At 33.2% G+C, this 19,377-nt stretch overlaps 2 protein-coding genes across 2 annotated transcripts in view; one reads left to right on the forward strand and one right to left on the reverse strand.

The window, feature by feature from the left end:
- The window catches only part of LOC127880130 (pyroglutamyl-peptidase 1-like), a 483,820-nt gene that overhangs the window by 221,291 nt on the left and 243,152 nt on the right, over window positions 1-19,377 (forward strand). The gene's annotated exons all lie outside the window — the stretch shown is intronic.
- On the reverse strand, window positions 13,442-17,848 carry LOC127880117 (la-related protein 6-like). The gene has a single exon (XM_052427349.1). The coding sequence runs from the start codon at window positions 17,706-17,708 to the stop codon at window positions 16,236-16,238; it is 1,473 nt and encodes a 490-aa protein (XP_052283309.1). The 5' UTR covers window positions 17,709-17,848; the 3' UTR covers window positions 13,442-16,235.

The following is a 19,377-nucleotide window of genomic DNA, read 5'->3' on the forward strand; positions in this document are numbered from 1 at the left end:
ACACAAAGAGTTTGATAAGAGCTAAATCAAACTGACCAATGAAATAACGTCTTGCAAAACGGCACATCGGCGAATATTTAAATTGAAGCTTTATTCGTTGTTACTTATGAATGGTCACTTCATGTTTATATAATTATAACTTCATAAAGAATTAATAATCTAGGTGACAATTTCAGAAACCTTATTATTTTCCGTTGACTCTACGTCTGTGCGTGTTTTTACAGCCGGATAAGTGTCATAAAACCGGGTATATCGTGAAGGCAGTGGACCGTTAAACAAGAGAGAGCGGATTAATAGCACACGTCTTTAACAATAGGAGGTTTTGGGGGATTCCAATGATGACGTCACGTTTGCGCATGCTCGAATTTTGGCCGTCAACACTGCAGCCATTTTGTTATTGTTTTCATATGATGAATCGCATCGTGATAAGGTTATCATAATAATCTCTACTTGACACATATTCGCGACCCTTTTTAAGCACAACAAAATACTCAGAAATTGAAATTCTTTCAGAATAAATTAAATTCAATGAACGAACAAAAATAAGGACGAAAATAAACAACTATAGATCGATTTCATGTAATCAACATATAGAAACTGATTTGAACCTATATGTCTGTAAAAACTTAACTAAATCCTCTTGATAAATGTTATTGTTTTTATTTAATTGTTCACACCAATTTTGACACTCTTTGTTTCAGCTTTTTTAACCCAATGTTTAATTGCCCCTTTGTTCATCACAAACCGATTATCTCGTTATGATCGGATACTGTCCAGACAATTACTGTAAATTTAAAAGTACTTTTGAATATGATAATTATTTAGACTATGTATCACATGAAAAATCAAGAATATCCCTTACAAGACTTCGTCTGAGCTCTCATAATCTAGAAATTGAAACGGGTAGATACAGAAATGTAGATCGCAGTAATAGAGTGCGTAGATTATGTTCATTTAACACTATTGAATCTGAATACCATTTCTTGTTATGTTGTACTGCTTTTACTGACATAAGGAAAAAATACCTGGTAAGTACTTCCTGGCCGTCTATGAATATGTTTATTAATTTCATGTCATCTTGGTCTAAACGAAAAATCAGAAGAGTTGCTAAATATTGTCACAATGCTATGATTTTACGTGATGCATTGCTTGCATTGTGAACTTTGAATATACTTATTTGATTTATATATTATAAAAATAGTCATATAATATGCAGGTTTATTTATGTATGACTGTGTGCATATATATGGTACTTGTCTGTGTGTCTTGGCCATAATCTTAATAATTTTTGTAAATGGCCCAAAGCAATGCTTTTGCCGTTTTTGCCAATAAACGAAACGAAACGAACTAAGAAAACAGGGTGTCATAAACCCGGGGACCTATACCCTGAATAAACCACATGTGTCTGGTCATTAAACACAATTTATGATACCTCCAGGTCACCTCTTGGCATATTGAGCAGTCATTTAAGCCAAATACTTAACAGTTGCTTTAATAAAATATTTGAACATATTAAAAAGAAATATACATTTGTCATAAATGGATTAACAGGAACTGTACAGTGTATATATAATATATTAGACAGTTTTAGCATAACAATAAAGTGTTTAATAACTATAAATAAAAAATATTGAACAAATTTACTGCTACACAATTAACGTATGTTACGGGTACCTGCAAATGAAAACTCTGCTATAACGTGTAAAGATCGTGCGTTACTGCAGTGTTCGAAACATCATCATGAAAATAAGCAATCACGTTTGATCATAGTATGGATATAAAATACTTGCGTAAAATAAATTAAATGTGTAGATTTATGGTATCATAAAATGATAGATTTTTATCGCTCATTATCACTAGTAAAGAGTTTTCAATAAACATGAAAAGACATTTCAATTTTCAAAATATGCAGGTGTTTTTTTTTCCATTTGAATGCTAAAATTAATTAATATTTTCATTCAATGTAAACGAAACGAAAATTCATTCAATGTAAAAGAAAATTAAAACTACATTGAAAGATTGTAATGTATTGCGCTATTTTAGGGCTTTGTTTTATAACTGATTCAATGCACCTCTTACAATAAATTTCTATTGCGGATGAAAAATAACACTATCGCATCCACACCACTCATAATTATAATCAAATTATTATATGATTTATTATTTTTGAATTATCATTTATTTAAGTCTTACTTTAAAAAAGAATACGGGTATTTATATTTTTGTTTTGTGAAATTGTCAGTATTTAGTCTTCCGACGACCTTTACTCTAATACAATCTAAATGGTCGCGAGCGAGAGGTGTGACGGCCAATCTATTTTTAGTAACGGAAAACCCTTCTTGTGACGTCACACCAAAACCTCCTATGGATTCCTTATGATCTAATTGCGATAAAGCAGATGCTATTCCAATAAGTGTTAATTTAACAAACAAAATGAACGATTCACTAACCATTTATTTACTCACACCGATTAGTGTGACAAACAGCTGGCGATCCCTATAAAACTCTTCAAAAAGTTGCTGGTTTACTAAGAATAAATCTATATCAACTTAACTTATCAAGTATTTATTTATTTATTTTTGTGTTTGTTTTAAAGATCCACGTATGAGTAATTATACATTTGTAGACCACACTCGACAACAAAATAAAGGTTGACATGATGTTGATATATGGGAGTCGGTTTGTAACGGGGAAAATGATTGGTTGAAAACTGACCCAAACAAATAAATGTTACAGCAGGCATAAAAATATACCAACAGTCATAATTTGTCACCGCTGCTACAAAATTGTTACCGCAGTGACAAAATAGATATCACCGCGGTGACAAAATTGTTACCGCAGTGACAAATTGTCACCGCGGTGATATCTATTTTTAGCTGTTGACGTATTTGTACTTTTGACCCAAATGGTACGGCATAAATACATTCACGGAACTGCAGCAATAACATGCAGTTGGTACAACGCATTGTAGATTAACTTTGGAATTAAAGAATAATTATTATGTAAGAAGATTAAACATCGTTAAAGGAATATACCAACAAATCAAATGGGGTTGTACAAAACTATAAACAAAATTAAAATAATTTACGTTCTTTTATTACAAACAAAACAACATCTCCATTAAAATGAATTAGGCAATAACTCTACTTTATCAAATGTTGTATAATGTGTAACAAAATAGTTCTCTTTTTTTATTAATTTACAACTTAAGAAGACATAAATGTCATTGAGATTAAAACTTATTATTTTCAAGCATAATAACCAGGTCTAATTAGTCTACAATAAAATGAATAGTTTTGTTTCCATTTTTGTTAAGTCAATCTAATGATTTTAATATATACACTTATTAGCTTCTTCCTATTTAACGCCTTATGACGATACATATAATTATATAACTTCCATAATATAATGAATAAATTAAACATGCTTTAAAGTAGAACATGAAAATCTAATATACCGGTATGCATTAGTACAATACATGATCAGCTGTTGTCATACATTTACCGTTTTATTTACGTGTCTTTATGGCTTGTGATTCATCATCACCACAGATTGTCAAAAATGCTGCAGTTGCTTTCATAATCTTGCCCTTATTGTATCGCTGTCACACCAAAACGATTAATGTTCGCACCCATATGTACGGTGGCATAGAGGTGACATTCACTTCTCTTTTTTTTTAATTGCTCTCCTCTTTTTTCTAGAAAAAGAGGGGTGCAAAACTAAATAAAAGCGGCGTGCAATTAAAAAAGAGCGGTGCTTCTCTTGTTTTAAATTGCTCTCCTCTTTTTTCTATCTCGTGGCCACGAGTTAGCTATGTCGTGGCCACGAGATAGAAAAAAGAGGAGTGCAAAACTAAATAAAAGCGGCGTACAATTAAAAAAAGAGCGGTGCAGAAAAAAAAGGCAGAGTGCATTAAATAAAAGAGGAGAGCATTTTCGTCATCTCGAGATCCCGACTTAGCTCAGCCAATCAAATTGTTTGTTATGTCAATTTAACGTTTATTCTGGATAACCTGCCCCTTTGTATACAAAGAGTCAGCAGGTACAGACGAAGTTATAGCGGAGGCGATGGCAATAGTAAGTTAACTAGCAAATTTTAAAAGGTGGTTCGTTGTGCAAATTATTTATCTCTTGATCAGTATTATAATTAAGTATTTCAATGGTATGACTCATTTTCACGGAACGATTGATTTTGTATGAGATTTTAATTCTTCATAAGTTGAATAGTTTTCGGATAAATAAATGGAAAATGTAATTTCGGATTACATTAATTATATGGAGTAATAGTACCGTCAAAATCCTTATTTTTACCAATGATATGTACATTTTTGGCTTACATAATACAATTTATTCTGTTTCAAAATCGATAATGTATTTGTACATCCATTTAATTTGATTGTTTTATCAATGCTCATTCATAGCAAACAATTATACATGTATAATAAATTTTACAAGCCACTGCTCATTCTAATAGAACTATTTGCATTGTCCTGTTGTACTTGCAATTTTTGCTATGATGGCTGAGAGAGCTGAGTTAAAATAATTATTATTGTAAATAATCGGTATTTATTTTTAAATTTTAAATTCAACTGCTAAGCAATTTACATAGTCATAGTACACAAGAGAGATTATGACACATGCAGGACTAAAACTTGTGATGACCATTATTCTAGCATGCCTACCGAGCGAGCTTAAATCCAGATGCTTGTAATTTTCCTTGGTGGGATGATAATCCTGTGATGACCCATCTTTGAACTTGACCTACAATTCCTCCAAACAATCATCCTGACCAAGTTTCTCGATCTATGAGCAGAAAAAAACCCCAAAGGGGAGTTAAAAGAAGAAGGACGGACAACAGACATTCATCGATCCTATGAGCTCATCTGAGCTCAGGTGAGCTAAAACATCAAGGATCTTAAAAGCCTGGGTCAGCGCTATTAAATAGATGTTCCAAAAGATTTATTTAATTTCCAAACAAAACATGTGTCATGAACAGTAACATAAACATTCAAATGCCCAATTTCACAAACTTGAGGTTAAGAAAATAGTACACAATTTAATGTTTAATACTGTTTTTTTTATCAAATTGCAAGAAACTATACTTGTATATTGCTAATTTCTGGCTAAGAGAGATTATTTTTAATACCTGGTATGTTTATTACTGTATGTGTATTTAGATATTGTGAAATATTTAAAACATATAAAGATATATTTAAAATACATACATTGAATATTTTATAAAACAAACATTCATTTACAGCTGAGTTTGGCAACTATTTAATGAAATTTTCTCTTGAGTTACTCATAAAATGATTAAATATTAATTGCACACTTTACAATATTCCATTCTATAAACAAGGTGTTAAGTCATATTTTGTGTTTTTGGGCTTAAACAAAACATTTGAAGAAAAAAAGAAACACAGTTGAAACTAAATGTAATTTTGGGCATGTTTGTTCTTTAGCTAAAGTCATTGCGATTATCTTTTGAACTAACGAGTTGTAACGACAACTCCTGGTATCCTGTATTCATCAACATTCCAAACACAGTAGATATGACCAGCATTAGTCTCTGAACAGATTTTGTATTCCCTATCTTAGAGGTTGGTAGAGACACAGCCAAGAGAACATCAGCTAGCAGTGACTGTTGCTCTAATAGTTCATCAATGAGTTCATGCCATTTAAATTCAGCCAGGTCACAGAAATCCTTTTGGGCTAAAACTCTGTCCTTGTTGTAGCATTCTTTTGCTGCATATTCAATTTCATTTAAAAGTTCTACAACGATACTTCCTCTCAATGAAGAAGACAATATATGCCCTGCAACTTCTCTTGCAGAGCTGGAACCTGATTGAAGCAAAAAAAAGTAAAATAAAAAAAAAACAGAAATAATAATATATGATAATATTGCTTGATAAATCTTTTTTTTCTTTAAAAGAAATGACAATATAATGTTATTTTAGCAAACATTAATAATCTATGTTTCTATATCATAGACTTCTTAAAAAGTGTTTTATACATTATTAGTAGTCATTTCAAAAAATCATTTGTTTAAATTGACTAAAAATTTGTCATATATTTTACTAAAACAAAATATCTGATTGATAGCCGTTTTAGATTTTTTATTTTATAAAATCACCCAACCCTTTACTACATTATCATCTCCCACTGTTTCTGTTGTGTACATATGTACAGCTTATGACATATGGTAATGATTGTTTTCTAAATTTAATTTAATAAGCATGGTTCATATGACATTGTATCATATCTGAATATAAAATTGAGTGCTCTGCCAGCAAAATAAGGAAAATATACTAATGTTATTACTGTTTAAGAATCATTATGTACCTGTTTTGTTTTTTTCCACCAAACATGTTGTTTATGGCAATTGCACAGTTGTTCCAGAAACTTTTTCTGACTCGCCATCTTTTCGTAATTTCTGACTGTATTCTTTCAGAAAAGATTTCTCTTCGATGGACCATTTGTTGTGTCTGGTTTTTTCATCCTGGATCAGTGATGAAACATGAAAATTTGAGTGTTTAATGGCAACGCTTGAAAAAGGATTGATGGGCTTGTGCCAAAATAGTTTATATAAATGAAGAGTGGTTTATTTGATCTTTGAATTAAAATTTTAGCCCATGTCCTAATGCAAAGAACTTAATATTAATGGCAAAAATATAATATATACACAACAAGACAGTGTTCTATTAAGCAAGCCTATGTTTAACAAATATTAAATCCATAGTATATATACCAAATGTTGGTACTTAATAAGTGATATATACCAAATGTTGTACTTAATAAGTGATATATTGTGTTTTCAACAAATTTTTTAGAATTCGTTGAAGAGATTTCACAATTATAAAAATACAATTGAATTATTATAGAAATGAAAGTAGTACTAGAAAGTGGAAAATAATCACCAGTTTAATCCTTTTATGTTCTTTTCACGCTTTGGTAAATTGACAAAATTGAAAAAAATTGTTTCAGATTCGTAAGTTTTCGTTTTAGTTGTGATATTTGTGAGGAAACAGTAATACTGAACATTAACCATGCTCTAGTATAGCCATTATATGCATCTTTTGACGATTTTAAAACCTAAAAATTATAAAGCGTTGCAACGCGAAACGATTGAATAATTTGGAGAGTTCTGTTTTTGTCGTTAAATTTTGTGAAACTACGAAGATTGCTTATATGAGGTATAAAATACGTCAAGAATGTGTACTCGGCGGAATAGCTCAGTAGGCTAAAGCGTTTTTACTTCAGGACTCTGGCAGGACTCCAGGGGTCACTGGTTCGAAACCTGCTCCGGGCAATGTTCTTTTCCTTTTTTTATTTTTTTTCTTGATTTTTTACTGGAGCTTTTACGATCCAATGTTTACATTTATCAATATAAAGCATTTAATGAATAAGTTAAAAAAATGCCAAAATCTGTGAAAAGGCCCCTTTAAGGTGTTTTTCTTGTGGGAGTTGATATTGCCCTCTTGCTTCCTCGTTTATGAGGGGTACTTGAGTTTTTTTGGGCACAGGCACTGTATGTCGTGTGATCTGGGCCAGACTTACTCTCAATTACTTGGAACCAAGTATGATCCATCTGAAATATGATTAATGCTTTGAATTATGAATTATGAATAACTTTGTCTTGAAAACCACGAACCATTTTTAATGGAGTTTAGAAAAGATATTTAGAAGCATTTTGCTAATCTGGGAAAAGCAGGTCTGAAATTCTGACTGTGGTGAACCTGGAAAATGGCATGAATACATAAAAATGCATTACTACTGTTAATCAAAGATAACCACACCGCAATGCTTTCATATTTGTCACGCTACTCAAAAATACATCACAAATACAGTATGTTACAAATTTACTCAAACATCCGAAATTACACTATCTGTGTACTTGTCCGAAACATACTCAGGTTATGGAACATTAATTAACTCTAATATGCGGAAGAACTCGAAAAAAAGGAAGAACGCTTACAGAATGAAATAAATGCATTTCGATTGAAAAGTGAATGATACCCCGACGAGCCACATTTGTAAATATTTGGTTAACTCACCATTATCATCGCGTCGACCATGATTCCGCCAATGCCAGGCTTCTATTTGTTTACAGTGGAAGTTGGGAACCAGAATATATCCGTACAGAATATTTACACATGTTACGCACAATTTGATTGGCTGACTAAATCGTGGCCACGAGTTAGCTATGTCGGGATCTCGAGATGACGAAAATGCTCTCCTCTTTTATTTAATGCACTAGCTCTGCCTTTTTTCTGCACCGCTCTTTTTTTAATTGTACGCCGCTTTTATTTAGTTTTGCACTCCTCTTTTTTCTATCTCGTGGCCACGATATAGCTAACTCGTGGCCACGAGATAGATAAAAGAGGAGAGCAATTTAAAACAAGAGAAGCACCGCTCTGTTTTTAATTGCACGCCGCTTTTATTTAGTTTTGCACTCCTCTTTTTCTAGAAAAAAAGAGGAGAGCAATTTAAAAAAGAGAAGTGAATGTCACCTCTATGCCACCGTACATATGAACAATTCGTGTATTTCTTATCTTGTCTTGTCAAATTTTCGACGTGGCGATATCGGCCACCATTGCTGACAGCACATGCCCAAGTGTTAGCATTCGTGACCTAAGCTTAAGCCATTACGAGTGCGGTATATACGTGTTATCATAGTGATTGTCGAGGGGTGATGATGTTTTATCAATTTGTCTTTAATTTGACATTCACGCACTGACGTACCGCGTTTTGGAAAGTTGTTACGTCATTGATTAGACACGAGTAGTTAAGGAACTATTAATTACATTTGAGTCGCCCATGCTGATAAAAATAATGTTTGAACAACGCTTAAACAGTACCACCCACGGTAACGAGGTTGACACGAGCAGACACGTCAATATGAGTTTAGGTCGCCATGACCACAGCCACTGTTAGGAGTTTAAGTTTTAACAGAACCGCCAACATTTCGTTATTGGCGGCTATTCACATTTAAACTCTTAATCCATTGTTTTAAAATGCATACGGCGGGGAATCCATATGGGTATCGGTATTATTATGAATAGCTTTACGTTAATACATATGTATGGAAAATGTCTTGAGTTAACCGATTAATGCCTAGCGTGTAGAAAAAAAGGCCTTGGCAAACAGCGTAGACCCCAGATGAGACGCCGCATGATGCGGCGTCTCATCAGGGTCTGCACTGTTTGCTTCCAGGAATTTATGTAAGTTATATTCTAAATATAGAAATAAATATACGAGACATCCCTAATTTTGGAAATAAATTGATTCAATTTAGAAGGATGGGAGAGTCCACTAGGCATAAATGGTTTAATATAAATTTCAGATGAAAACCTCTGTGGATTGGAATTCGAGAGCTGATGCTTCGCGGAATTTGCTGGATGTTGATATTTGAAGCGATTTATGCAAATGGCTCATTTGGCTTATTAGCCCTTGAAGTAGTGTGTACCGTGATACAACTGCGTGCACGGACAAGTGCACGTGACAAGATGCAGATATGCAACCATGACACATAATTGCATTCCAGTTTGTGAACCACATCACCAAGTCATAAGTTAAATCCGCGAGTCATGTATCATGTCGTAATTGATCGCTAGAAGTTGTGTAAGAAATAATCTTCAATCCATTGTTGTGACTAACGCTTAAATCAACAGATTATTGTTCTGCTCCCGCTTAATGCCGCATATATTATAGATAAACAACACATGACGACAACGATTCAAATATGAAACCACTATTTAAGAGCATGTACATAATACTTAAATAAGCTCTGCGACTTACATTCGTGATGTTAAAGGTACCTTTTCACAGATTTTGGCAGGTATTGGAGTTTGTCATTGAATGCTTTATATTGATCAAGTAAACATTAGACCTTAAAAGCTCCAGTATTAAAAAAAAAACAAGAATAAAATTAAAGAAAGAAAAAAAGTAACCCTCAACTCGGCTCGAACCACTGATCCCTGGAGTAAAAGTATCTCGGTTAGAACACTCGGCCATCCGTGCTCATATAATGAGCAATGTATTTTATACTTATATAAGCTACAAAATATAACGACAACTACAGAACTCTCCAAATTATTCAATCGTTTCGCGTTGCAACGCTTTATAGTTTTTAAATCGTCAAAAGATGCATGTTATGGATATTTTAGAGCGTGGTAAATGTTCAGTATTACTGTTTCCTGGCAAATAGCATAACTTGAATGAAAATGTACAATCCTGAAATATTGTTTTATAATTTTGTCAATTTACCAAAACATGAACAGGCCCCTTTAAAAATTAATTGGTTTTAAACTGGCGACTAACAAGTAATCGTGACATGTCCATCAGTTCGCGTGTTTACCTTTCAAATTCCTCGTATATAATAGTAAAACAACCAGGGAAGTGTTCAACTATTTTGTAATCAACGACCAGACAAATTGTTCTTGTTGATTTAACTTTCTATTCGTTGCGATGTTGTCGTGCGTTTATTACATGTATTTGAAATTTCCATAATTTAATATGACTTCCGTGTACATATTTATGCAATGCTCCCTGTGTCAATGTCCATATAGCAGCTAGCGTCAATCGTTATCTTGCGGTAGACCACATCGGAAAAGATTGCGCCGTAATGAATAGATATTTGTGTCGATATTAAAATACGAAATGTAGCCTGTTGAATATAAATACACAAATACATCAGCTACTGACAGAACGTCTAAGAAGAAAATATATGTAACAAACCGACAATTGCAGATTTCATACAAATCTTCAAATTTTAACAACCGAATGTACGTGTTATACTTTAATCATCATAGCTAAACTTTATTGTAAATACTTGATAATATTTACAGATTTTCGTTGATGAAACAATGATTAAAAACATTATGACGATGGATGAACATTACTTTAATTCGTATTGTCTATACTAAAGGAGCGTTTTTTTATGACAACCTGTCGTAATTTTGTTGTCCAAGGTTGCCAAAGTGTCTTTGCATGTAATCCGTGATGACTGGATGGAACAGTTAATTCCTGTAAGATATATATAAAAACTATTCAAATTACGGACGCTATAACCAACACTTCGATCGTTTGATGGATTAAACGAAGATTCATGAGTCAAAATAACCTTAATTATCGCGAACGTTATGTTCAAGCTATGTCACGCATGTTGTACGTCACATTACAACCGACCTGGGTGTTGTAATAACATCATATTCGTGTTAACGAGTTTAACAGTTTTTCGCGTCTGTTAATTCAATAACAGACTATTAACAACGCATTAGACCAATAAACAAATTATGATGACGTCACTGGCACATATGTTACAGTCTCATGAATTCGCAACCGAAACGGTACACAAGTTGTTACTGGCGACTTGCCGCCATGTCAAAAATATTTAATTCGCCGTGGCGTTATTTTCGCCTAGCGATCGGGAGGTCACGGGTTCGATCCCCCCATTCGGGGAGCGTTCTCTAGATCTTCCCCAAAGACACCAAGTACTGGTTATAGGGCCAGGAAAAGGACACGAGAGCGTCTGTATAAGCCTGAGGCTTTCGATGCAATCGAGCTAAAATAAAAAGGTGTAAACTAATTATATTATTGAGTGCTGCCCTTATCATTGAATGAGTCAGGAAATGCATGATTTTACATATTTGTGCGGTATGTCAAATTATACTAATTTTTATTTGTTTCCAGGAAAGTGTTCTGCCTCAAGTTTATAAAATTGTTTTTCTGCATGAATATCACATCGCAACCACATGTTTCCGTGTGTTTTTCCCAATCCATCAAGATTTGTCATTTCAACAAGGATATAATTGAGAAAGTAATCAATTAAAATCTTCATTTACCTGTATACATGTATAAGATTTACGAACCAAAATTAAACACCACATAATTTAGCTATTTTAAACAAAACAGTGAGTCACTACGTTTGAATATCACGTGAATACATTCACGGAACTGTGGAAATAAAAAGCAGTTGATACAACTAATTCAATTGTTTAGCATCTTGGGCTTGAAGAATAATTATTCTGTAGATTCAACATTATCATTAACCCATTTATGCCTAGTGGACTCTCCCATCCTTCTAAATTTGATCAATTGAGTTCCAAAATTAGGAATGTCTGGAATATTTATTTCTATATTTAGTTTATTTCTTACAAAAATTCCTTTAAGCAAACGGCGTAGACCCAAATGAGACGCCGCATTATGTGGCGTCTCATCTGGGTCTACGCTGTTTGCCAAGGCATTTTTTCTAGACGCTAGGCATAAATGGGTTAAAGGAATATACCAACAAATCATTTGGGGTTGTAAAACACTATAAACAAACTTAAGATAATTTACGTCTTTTATTTCAAACAAAAACAACATCTCCATTGAAATGAATTAGGCAATAACTCTACTTTGTATCAAATGATTGTAAAATATGTAACAAAATAAGTTTTTTTTAAAACAATTTACAACTTAAGAAGACATAAATATTACTGAGATTAAAACTTCTTATTTCCAAGCATAATAACCAGGTCTAATTAGTCTATTTTATTTACATATTTTTTTCTTTAAAATGTCTGATCCACACCTTTCTTTATGCACGTTTTAGAGAAACAGATAATGCTGACTTGAACCATTGAATTACTACCACCCTTACTGATTTATTTGTTAATAATGTCATATGACTGAACATAAACCAACTTTGCTCAGCTTGGTCCATAGACAGTTAGGCCCCTCATTAGTCTTGCAAACAATAAAAATTGCACCAAATAGAAGATAACACATAATGCACAATTAAAACAATGAAAATGTATAATGACTTTTTATTGTGTTCATGGTTATTAACTGTCACTAAATAACTCCGGGTAGAAAACCAAAAAATGTATAATAAATATTTTTATGTTGTTTTACTTCTTATTTTATTTATTAACAAGGGACAAAATTGTCACAAAACCAGGTTTTCATTGTGAAAAAAAAATCTGATAAAGGGAGAAAACTCAAACTGAACTTTTGAAATGAACAAACAAAATTAACCCCCTTTGTAAGTTTGTTTAAAAAAAAAAATCTATTTTTAGTCGTGGCGACCTTGACATTGGAGATATTGACGTGATTCTTTCGTGCGACACACTGTACCATGATGGTGAACAAATGTGCCAAATGATTTTAAAATCTCACAATGAATGACATAGTTATGGCCAGGACAAGCTCATTTATGGCCATTTTTGACCTTTGAACTCAAAGTGTGACCTTGACCTTGGAGATATCGACGTAATTATTTTGCGCGACACACCGTCCAATGATGGTGAACAAATGTGCCAAATGATTTTAAAATCTGACAATGAACAACATAGTTATGGCCCGGACAAGCTTGTTCCGCCAGCCCGCCAGCCAGCCAGCCAGCCAGCCCGCCCGCATTCGCCAATCTAATAACCAGTTTTTTCCTTCGGAAAACCTGGTTAAAAATAGGTTGCTGCATACATATTTAATAAAAAGATATTTGTTTATGACAATTCACAAAATATGAGCATCAAATGATGCATTCATCTTTATACAAATGACAAAATATTACCACATTTTATCATACACATTGAAACAATCTTTAATTGACATGTCCACCAAATAGTGGAAAGCAAAGCTAAATACACCAGTGTTCTAAATGTAATAATCCTGATGGTGGGATGATAGACAGTAAGAAAATCTAAAATGTACACTTTCATTAATTTTTCATTAATTAAAGTAATAAATGAACAATAGAAAGCATATAATGAAAAATGTTCAGCTTTGCATAATACACTAGCATCATACATGTATGTAAACATAAAATGAGAGGAGCATAGGCGTAAAAATGAAAGGAACAATACATTACATGTATGATAATACTTTTACAAGAACTTTGGGGACAAGAAACCAAACAAATAAACGATTCAAATGTATCCTGCATCTCTACATAATCATTGCCTTTAAATGCAAAATAATATATATTAACAGAAAACAAAAGAAAACAAACTGAATACACTTTACAGACTAAATAACATGAACATGGACAGTGATAAATATATATTTTACATGGGAATTATATTGTCTTGTCCTGTACCTAGTGCAATATTTGATATAATTTGCATCATTAAAAAAAAATATCTGCATTAAGAGATCATATAAGTGAATTAAATTTGTATAATGAAGGTCTAATGTTCAATTTTGTATTGAGAAATCCCTGCTATACAGTAGTGTTACAAGGACAAATGCATATCAAATGGTAAACGTCTTTAATATTGTAATTATATACAGACAACATCTTTTGTTTCTTGTTATATAAGTTAAAGCCATGTAAAGAAAACCTGTTTGATTTCTTCAGGAGTTTTGAACAAATCCTTAAGTTTGACACAAATTGCCTCTTACTAACAGACAAGACATCAAATTTATAGCTTTAATTGGTAAAGGTAGTTGATTATGAAAGTAAATCCTTTAAACCGAACTACTTTGTAACGAACTTTGCCATTCTTGGATTAAGTTTGTTAGTACTTGCTACTTTATAACCAGTTATGGTCCACTTATCATAAAAACTTTCAAGACCAAAGAAGTAATAGCCACTATATAAATGTCATGATGTTTTATAACCTAGGCTATATCAAAAGGCAGATAATGAATCATTGTCAAGAGCAGTGTTTTCATTATAATAATTCATTAATTAGTTGATAGTTCTGTGTTATGTACTACATGTTCTAGTACTTAAATAACAAAGCATTATAAGTGCCCCAATATCAAGGTTTGATTAACATTCAGTGATTTTACATAAAATGTTATGAACATTTTATATTCACAATCACAAAAAAACATGAGGCAACTTAAACAATAAATACAAATAAATAAAAAACATCCAAAAATATACATGTAGATGCAAATATTTGACTGGGAGTACAAATTAATTTATTGTAATAAACATAACAAATTATAATATCAAATGTGTTTTGATATTTATTACAGAGTTCTCCTTTGGAGAAGTAAGCATCCAAGTTTATCTTGCGTCTTAACTGAATTCTACATGGGCCTTTACCCCTCACACATGTTAAAAACAACACTTTTTGTTTACAGTCTTATTATCTTCTTAACCCATCTGGCTGTTCCTAAATATTGGAAATAATATGAGTCGCGTTCTGAGAAAACTGGGCATAATGCATGTGCGGAAAGTGTTGTCCCAGATCAGCCTGTGCAGTTCGCACCGGCTAATCAGGGACGACACTTTCCTCCTTAATTGGATTTTTGCTAAGAAGAGACTTCATTTAAACGAAAAATGTCATAAAAGCGGAAAGTGACGTCCCTGATTAGCCTGTGCGGACTGCACAGGCTAATCTGGGACGACACTTTATGCTCATGCATTATTCCAAGTTTTCTCAGAACACGACTCATATAATTAAACATGACTTTTGGTAAAAAAAATAAAAAATAACATCATATATAAATCAAAACAAAGACTTACAGGCATACCAATAACACATACCAGGACATTTATTGAAAACACTTTCACATTAAACAAGGCCTGTTAAAAAGTACTTCTACTTTTTACGTGACTAAATAAAGCTGAAGTTTAAATGTGATCTGTGTCAGACTCAGAAATATTTTGTTTCAAGTATCTCTCTTAAGTAACAGTTGCAGTGTTTTTATTTGAGTCAAAGAATCAATTGTCATACACTAATGCACAGCAAGATTTGAAACTGGCATGCATATGAAATGAACTTACATTAAAAGACTCCATAAAAACAACAGCAATAAACATGATATCAAACAGATTAACTATTTTTACAGCACAATTTTAATAGCAATAATATCAACCACTCAACAATTTATCCTTAATTTTGTTGAACATACGCGGGCAGCAGAAATGGAATGTAATAACCACTTTATTTGAAGTCTTGTTTTCTTCATTACATAATGCAGTATTTACATGGATTGCACAAACATTAATCTTTGCAATACAATTCTTTTTTCAGTTCAATAAATCTGGTATTAAATGTGACTACAATAAAAAAGCACAGTCACTACATAGTTTAAGTTGTAAAATATACCTCACTATCACTTTAATCAACAACAGCACGCAAAACAATTAAACAACTTTTGCAAACATGTTGGCAAATTAACATCTTCAACGATAAGAAGACTCTAAATATGCTACAACACTTGCACACCATATATCACTGCCTTTTTTGACAACAATGGCATCTAAGAAATGTACTTCACAACATTATTAAGTACCTATGAAATGGTACTTGCTCTTGGTTTTCCTCTGCCAAGATGGAAGCCACGTGTACCATCAGGACCTTTGGGCTGTCTAACAACGCCATCAAGGTCAGCCAGTTTTCTAGGTCCATCAGCACCACGTCTCGCAAACATAGGGCTTCCCGACGGACTCACTGCAAGTGGGCTCATGTTTATTTCCTGTGCCGCCTTTAAACGTCTTTGAACCCATGGGCTAGATGGGCTGCTGTTATCCCCACCCGAGGAATTGTCGTAGCGTTTCCTGGAAGATTCAGGACTGCTTCTAGGACTTGGCCTTGGGCTTCCATTTGGACTGTGCTCTGCTAATGGTGATTTACCATGCTGAACACGCCTTCGCTGACTTCTGGGACTCGTCATGGGACTTGAGCGAGGACTAGAACGCGGACTATTTGATGGACTCAGCTTGTTTCCATCAAAATTATTGGGACTAAGCGATGAGCGCGTTGGTGGGTCATAATCTGATCCACTACTGTAGCATGAGGAATCATCCTGGGCAGCATCCAAATGCTTGTTTTTGTGCTTCTTTCCACCCCGTTTCTTCCTTTTTGTATCATCACCACCACCACCACCTTCATGAGATTCCCGAGCATTGTCTTTAGTAGTTTTTTCATTCTTTTTCTTTGTTTCTGCAAGAACAACTACCCTCATACCCCTTTTCCAATCTTCCTTGTCTGTCATAGTTTCAACAGCTTTTTGCGCATATTCATGCTTCTCAAATTCAATTACAGCACATGTACTTGTCCCAATCTCAGGATGCTTATTGCTGTATTTCTTGATATCCTGTGGTATTGGCTTATTCGGTTTTAAAATTCTGATCAAAGCAACTTCACCGCATTTTGAAAACATTTCAGCAATGTTCTCAATTGTTGGGTTTTCCATTGGCAAATTTATAGCAACAACAGACCTTGATGGTGTTGTTTCGTCATATTCAGGCAAAGGATTTTTTCTTCTCACTTTTCTTCCTTCTTCATTCACTTCTAGTTTATCTGACTGTCTAAGACTGTAAGCAACCACACGATAATCCTTTGTTAGACTTTTCATCTTTTTAAATGAAGTTACGAGTTTTATGCTTACGTAGCCCATCTTGTTACGCCTGACATGCTTCAAAAGAAAAGCATCTTTAAGGATGTTTTCATCAGAGAAGTAGAATTCCACCTGATTAATAATTTTATCCCGCAATTCATCACTTGGTGCCACAAATTCTGGCTCCTCATTTTTACTGCCCTCAGGGTCATCCGAGCCTTCATGGTGGCTATGATAGTCGTCGCCACTGATGTAGGACGAACTGCTGTTCAAATCGTCCTTCAATTTCTCAACACGGAGTACCGGAAGCGACTTTGAGGCCACGGTTTCATTATTGACCGTAAGAGCGCTGTTGACGTTCACGTCGTCAGATGTTAAACCGTCGCTGACGTCCTGGATATTAATTGTTACTTCTGGTTCGGTCATTTTGACTGAGACGCTGTTCTGGTGTCGTACTGATATGAACAGGAAGCCGAAAACGCGTGGGATCGGGTAAAATTGCAGGAAAATACCTACAAAACTGCCACTTCACTTCCCATACGCAATGTAGCCTCGCTGACACGAAAAAATTTGTGTCGAGAAACTAGTTAGTTGTAAAAGTAGCATTAGGTTAGAATCTGTTAAATCGTCTTCTCGCAGTCGACTATACTCTGGTACCCGAACTCCACTTTCATTACAACATTAAATCTCCCACGGCAAGATCAGTACTTATGTTATATATAGATGATATAAACGATATAACAAATACTTTTTTCCGTGCAGGACATTCTTATGGCGTTGTGTATGTGAATGAAGCATCACTTTCTAAGTTCATAGATTTGCTCGCCATAGCTCTATATTGTATTAGTTTTGTTATAAATCGCTTACAAACGCATCTGTATGACGGAATATAACGGCCAGACAAATCAGTTCACAGTTTGGCCAAATGGTAGTTTTCAGATAAAATCTTCACATAATCAAACGATTGCCTTAAACCTTATAATATCCAAATAAGGTACACGAAAACTTTTTTTATTTTTTTATTTTATTCAATATTATACATACAATATATACATGTATATGCTCAAACAACATAGTGATTGTACAAAGCAATAAAGTTCAGACATGTTATACAAGATATGCTAATATATCTTTTTTTTAAAGAGAAAAGAAAAGAAAAACAGAATAATAGTTATGAAAAATGATGAGTTGTATAAAGTCGGAAGAAAGCATACTGGATTTGTGTGTTTTGTTGTTGATTCACAATGATCTTATAAGATTGAAAAAAAATATACAAAAATAATTTAAAAAGATAAACTAACATTAGAGTGAAATATATATAAGTGGACAAACATTATGAGAATTTAATCTGATTCCATTTTTGTTCAAAGATTTGTAATGTATCATTACTGAGGGCTATTTCTTTCTCAATCTGGATTTTTAGTTTAAGACTATGGATAAAACAATTAAAATTTGGTACTTGTTTTTTGTACTTCATGTTATAGATAAAATATTTCATCATTATAAGAATAAAATTCACAATATTATTACAGTCTATTGATTTCAATGAGTAAATTCCGAAGCTTACATTTAAGAAAGATAGTTTAACATTTAGTTGCTGTTGTTCAAGAAAAGATACTAGTTGATTCCAAATAGGCTGGATGTGTTTGCACTCCCAAAAAAGATATTCTATAGTTTCGATGTTTTCACTGCAGAAGTCACACAGATTTGAGTTAGATAATTTGCATTTAAAGAGATATTTATTTGTAGCTATAATTCTATGTATGTATTTATATTGAAAATTTCTCAGTGTGCTTTCAATAGTTGCTTTATATGGCATGGTAAATATGTGTTTTCAATTAAGTTCATGTTCTTCGAAAAGAACTTGCCATTTATTTTGGGTTTTGGAGTTTTCTGTAGGGTTTGTAATTTGTAATGTGTAAAATATTTTGTTCGTTTTGTTTTTTCTTCCAAGTATGTTTTTTACGAATGTTGTTTGAGTACATGGTGTATTATTAGGTACACGAAAACTTGGTCGATGGCTACATTTTTATTATTGTATGTCAGCAGAAGCAAACAATGTAAAAGTAACATATTTTCTGTCTTTAAGATTATA

The sequence above is a fragment of the Dreissena polymorpha genome, chromosome 4 (genome assembly GCF_020536995.1).
Source record: "Dreissena polymorpha isolate Duluth1 chromosome 4, UMN_Dpol_1.0, whole genome shotgun sequence".
Lineage (NCBI taxonomy): Eukaryota > Metazoa > Mollusca > Bivalvia > Myida > Dreissenidae > Dreissena > Dreissena polymorpha.

Coding starts and splice junctions, on each gene's coding strand:
- LOC127880117 (XM_052427349.1), bottom strand. CDS start 17,708: ATGACCGAACCAGAAGTAACAATTAATATCCAGGACGTCAGCGACGGT.